We start from the raw sequence: 5,000 nt of genomic DNA on the forward strand, positions 1-5,000 counted from the left end.
GGAGAGCAGCAGCTCACTCAGCAGTGTCGGTATGTCAGAGACGCCTTCAACACATTGTCGTCGTGCCGTCGTGTGTGGAAGCAGAGCGAAGGCTGTGATGAGGGGTGATAACGTGTGTTTGAGGGCAGGGTGGTTGTGTCTGGAGGCCGAGTCCTGTTCTCCCAGTTTGGTGCCAGCGGAGAATATGCTCCGAGGCTGAATGCTGTCCAAATGACTTGGCAGTTTCACGTAGCACTTTCTAAAGGGACCGAAACATCGCACTGGAGAGACCCATAATGCCCTCTGCCCGTTTGGGTCTGATGAGGAGCAGTGTTGGTTTTATGACAATGAGGATAATGTCAGCAGAAAAAAGCCTGCTCTCAGTCAGATGCGAATAAATTACACTAAAGTATTCGCACAAAGCTGTTTTTCTTTTTCATATCAACTGCGTTTTTAAGGGATAGTTCATTCATAAATCTACATTTTGTCTTTGTTCATTCATCATCTGCCTGATCCAAACCTGTATGAGTTTCTTTCTTCTGTTGAACAAAAAAGACTTAATTCATTTTTGGGTGAACTGTCCCTTTAAGTTTCATTTCAAAGTTTAAGAAAATCCACACGATCTCCAAAAACAACCATGATATTTCACCTTTACATGATACATAAATTCATGTAATATATATATATATATATATATATATATATATATATATATATATATATATATATATATATATATATATATATATATATATAGAGGTGAAGGCATCTATAAAGATACATAATATGCTTTATGATTAAATACAATGCATTTAATATACACAGGACGTCCACAAAAATACTAATTCTATTTATAAAGTGTTTGCTCCAAATTGAGGATTCCCACAAGCTGGATGTAACAGGGGATTTTAAAGTAGCGGAAAAGTTGTGGAAAAAATGTTGTTTATCGAGTAGCCTCATGTTAACCTTCTCTAATAAATCCCTAGAAAGACAATAAAATGACATCTTGACCAACGCTATGTTCTCTGCCCTGCTTTTATCTGTAATGGAGATTATCCTCTTGTTATTGCATAAAGCTGAATTCATTCTCTGAATATCTGCAGCAGATTGTCCAAGACCAAAAGATTATGGTGTAATTTTAGTTGCTGCTCATCCCAAAAGATCATCATTTACATAAAGCACTCAGAATGTCTGCCATCGTGACCTCAAGCATTTTCACATCTTTCCCATATGATTATTTATGTAGGTTTTTTTTTTTTTGCTCTGCTTTTTTTTTTTTTAGCGCATCCGAGCTTTAAAGGTCAGATTTAGTTTCAAGTCTTGGCCCTTGTAGTGGCTCTGCCCTCAAACCATTGTTGCGATATTGTTAACTATAAAATAATTTAGATAATTAAATAAAGCTGAAGTAAAATATGAATGAGAAGCTCAAGAAATCAAATCATAAAGCAAATACAAAAATGGATAACAAACAACATTCTAATTAAACTGAGATTAAAATTAAAACATTTAAATCTAAAAATAAACGCTAACACAAAATGTTAATAAACAGCCTATTTCAGGAGTGTATAAATAATTATAAATTAATTTATTCAATATATAAATTATTATTTTCCACATACTGTACATTGTTTTTCGTCTAAGCCCCGTTTTCCCGAAACGGCTTGATTTGTAGAAAGCTCATACTGATTATCTAGTGCTGTCTTTTAATGCGCCACGTCTGCATTCATGATGGAGAAACATCAGACGACAAGCACTAACGTTACCCTTCACTGCTCAAAACTCACCTTTGAATAATAAGTATAGCCCGTTCTTTTAATAAGAGAATATGACTTGCTTAAAGATTGTCAGAAGTTTTCCTTCATCTTTCCTGTTGGAGGAAAAAAGGTTTTGCTATAAGCCATAAACCAAACAAACCAGCTATAAGGAGACGTGTGTATGTTTTCACACTGTTAAAACATGATTATATTAAACACAAGATAAAATAACGTGAACAGGTGGCTTGAACAAAGGCGTATTGCAGCAACGAACAACCTCCGAGCTCACAGTAGGTGTGCCTGTAAAGGTCAAGAAGCTATCGTTAAAAATCTATTTCCCTTCTGAGGAAAAAAAACCAAAAACTTCAGGAACTGACTGCTGCACTTTTATATTGTCTCTGTGTTCATCGTCTCTCCAGGACGATTGTTTTATAGTCTCTGATGGATTATAAGATAACAAACCGCCGAGGTTTTAATACCATTTTATCTGAGATCAGCATCTTTTCCCCTCGTAGTTATTTACGTGGTGAAAGCAGTGTACCTCAACTGTTTGTCTACATTGAACTTGTTATATTTTGTGTCCAATTATTTAGGCTGCTTGTGCGGGAAGTAGCCGTGTAATAAGTGGAATAATGTTATTGCAAAAATAAACCCCTTTAAGGACTTTGTTCTGAGAAAACTGGATGTACGTCGTTCCTTTCTAGTGCTCTCAAACGATTAATCCCATCCAAAATAAAAGTGTTAGTGTATGTGCATATTTATTTTGCGTATATAAAAATACACACCCAATTAGCGTATTTATTAAAAATTTAAAGTTTATATCTTTAATTACATTTATATATAATATAAATATGAATATAAAGAGATACACGTAAATGTAAAAAATATATATACTGTAAATAAAAACTTTTTTTTTTTTTTGTGGAAGCGATTAATCACTTGACAGCACTGATTTGAGCTTTTTTTTGGTGTAAATAAGTTTGGCTGCTGTAGTTTTAGTCTCTTCGGGGTGTTAGTGCCGGGTGAGCTTGTCTGTGCTCGGGTGACGTGCTCACTGTTGCAGGTACCAAAGCCTCGTCACCTCCACCTGCACTCGGTGACGCCCGGCCGGCCAGCGACAACCTGGACACCATCCTGTTCCAGCTGAGACAAGTCACCAGGGAGCGGGACGAACTTCGCAAGCGCTTGGCTCTCGCCTCACCTGGCACCACGTTTGATGACTGCAGGTACCAACCCTAGTCAAAAAAAAAACTGTAATTTTATATCTGCAGAGGTACAAGGCTATGCGTAAACAGGAGGATTATATAGATATATATATATATATATATATATATATATATATATATATATATATATATATATATATATATATATATATATATATATATATATATATATGTATATATGTGTATATGTATATATGTAGATCATGTCAGTTTTGACCAGTTATTGCTTTATTATATAAAATATCTATATTTTAGTATTAATATTTATCGAAATATCAATATTTTTTACACTAATGCAAATTTTTTTTCCGTACAATTAAATCACGATTGTTTGACAGCACTGATTTTTTAATTTAATTTAAAATAACAATTTTGAGTATTTCTCAATATTACGCTTATGTGTTTTGAATCAAGTTAATGCAGCCTCGGTCCACATAAGAGAGTTTTCAAAAACATTTGGAAAAATCGTAATTATTCCAAACTTTTGACCCGTCGAGTCTCCGTTATCCCTGTTAACGCTGGGCCGCCTTGTGCAGACTGAGGGACGCAGTGCTGATGTATTGCTCTTTGTCTCCAAAAGGCCAAATTCCAAACCTGGCCATGACTACGAGCGATTGAAAAGTCAGTGCATGAAGGCCATGGCAGACCTGCAGTCCTTGCAGAACCAGCACACCAAGACGCTGAAGAGGTGCGAGGAGGCCGTGAAGGAGGCAGACTACTATCAGTGAGTACAGTGAGCCATGCATCTCTCTAACAGACGCGCCAAGAGCCCTCTGCTGCATTTATAGCAGTCTTTAATTAGCACTTGCATTATCTGCCGGTTAATTATGGCTTTATTAAACGTTTAAAGCACATTGTTATGCGGTTCACTTCATGTTGCAATATTAATGTGTATAATGCACTTAGGGAACAGTTTTAGTGTTATCAGGGGTAATTCACCCAGTTATCCACACGTCATTCTAATCCTCAAAATACAATTTTATTATTTTATTATTTATTTTGTAATGTAATGCAATGTAATTACAATAATAATAATAAAAAATTAAAAAAAAAAAGATAAATTAAAATCTAAAATAAAGAAAATAATAAAATTTTTGTAAATGTGTACAATTCAAAATATAAAATGTGTAAAAACTCTTTATTGCCAGCATTTAGCCTCCTGTCTTTAACAGTAAAGACATAGAAAGCTAAAAAATTGTCAGTGGTGGTGGAAGTTTATTTGCCCTAATTTCTAAAATAATTTTAAGTACTTTTGCCGTTTTTTGCCCATGCATTGGAAGTCAATAGGGTCCCAAACAACACAGGGTAAAAATAAACTAAAAAAGAGACATTTTTAGAATATCTTAAAAAAAAAAAAAAATGACAGAATTGATTTTTGCGTCTTTCTATAAAAATCCTTATGCAAAAAACACATCCACAAGGAAGTAATTCTCAAAGTGATTTGTCATATGTCATCAGTTTAAGTGACATTGGTTTAATTTAGCCTCGTTATCTAAACCAGTTGGCAATATGCAAGCGCACACAAGGAAGTTTGTTCTGCTCTGTTGTTTCTGACTCACACACAGACATAACATCGTCCATCCATACACAGATGTGCAGTGGCTCTAATCTGATTATGATGTAAGGACACATGCCCTCCTGTCCCCGTCTCTGCTGGGCATGAACGACCACAAAGAGATGAAGATTGAGTTGATGAGGAATTAATCCCATATTCCCCATTCCCTCAACAGTGTGTGATTACAGCGCACACACACACACACACACATACACACACACACACACACACACACACACACACACACACACACACACACACGCACGCACGCAGCCATTCTCTTTTATACGGCTTGCATGTCACTGAACACGAAACAAAACAATGTCATTCTGTTCGATCCTCCTTGTCTGGTAGTGGACTGAAATTGAACCATTTTATTTTATACTCCAAGCATAAAATGCAAAACGCAGCAATGTTGAGTACAATTTGTTAATTTGATTTAAAATAGATTATTGATATTTCAGGTATTGAATTATAATTATAATA

The 5,000-nt window shown here is 35.3% G+C and overlaps 1 protein-coding gene across 8 annotated transcripts in view; it reads left to right on the forward strand.

Moving 5' to 3' along the window:
- Positions 1-5,000, forward strand: part of dlg5a (discs, large homolog 5a (Drosophila)) — a 52,841-nt gene that overhangs the window by 15,956 nt on the left and 31,885 nt on the right. For 7 of the 8 annotated variants that reach the window (XR_006252315.1, XM_043255002.1, XM_043255001.1 and 4 more), the window contains exons 2-4: positions 1-29; positions 2,797-2,959; positions 3,540-3,683. The exon at positions 1-29 is cut by the window's left edge and continues 40 nt beyond it. Coding sequence is in view for 7 of the 8 variants with exons in the window: in XM_043255002.1 (XP_043110937.1) it covers positions 1-29; positions 2,797-2,959; positions 3,540-3,683 (336 nt within the window). In the remaining variant the exon portion in view is untranslated. The remainder of the gene's footprint in view (positions 30-2,796; positions 2,960-3,539; positions 3,684-5,000) is intronic. The other variant, XM_043254995.1, reaches the window with a different exon arrangement.

The sequence above is a fragment of the Puntigrus tetrazona genome, chromosome 13 (genome assembly GCF_018831695.1).
Source record: "Puntigrus tetrazona isolate hp1 chromosome 13, ASM1883169v1, whole genome shotgun sequence".
Taxonomy (NCBI): domain Eukaryota; kingdom Metazoa; phylum Chordata; class Actinopteri; order Cypriniformes; family Cyprinidae; genus Puntigrus; species Puntigrus tetrazona.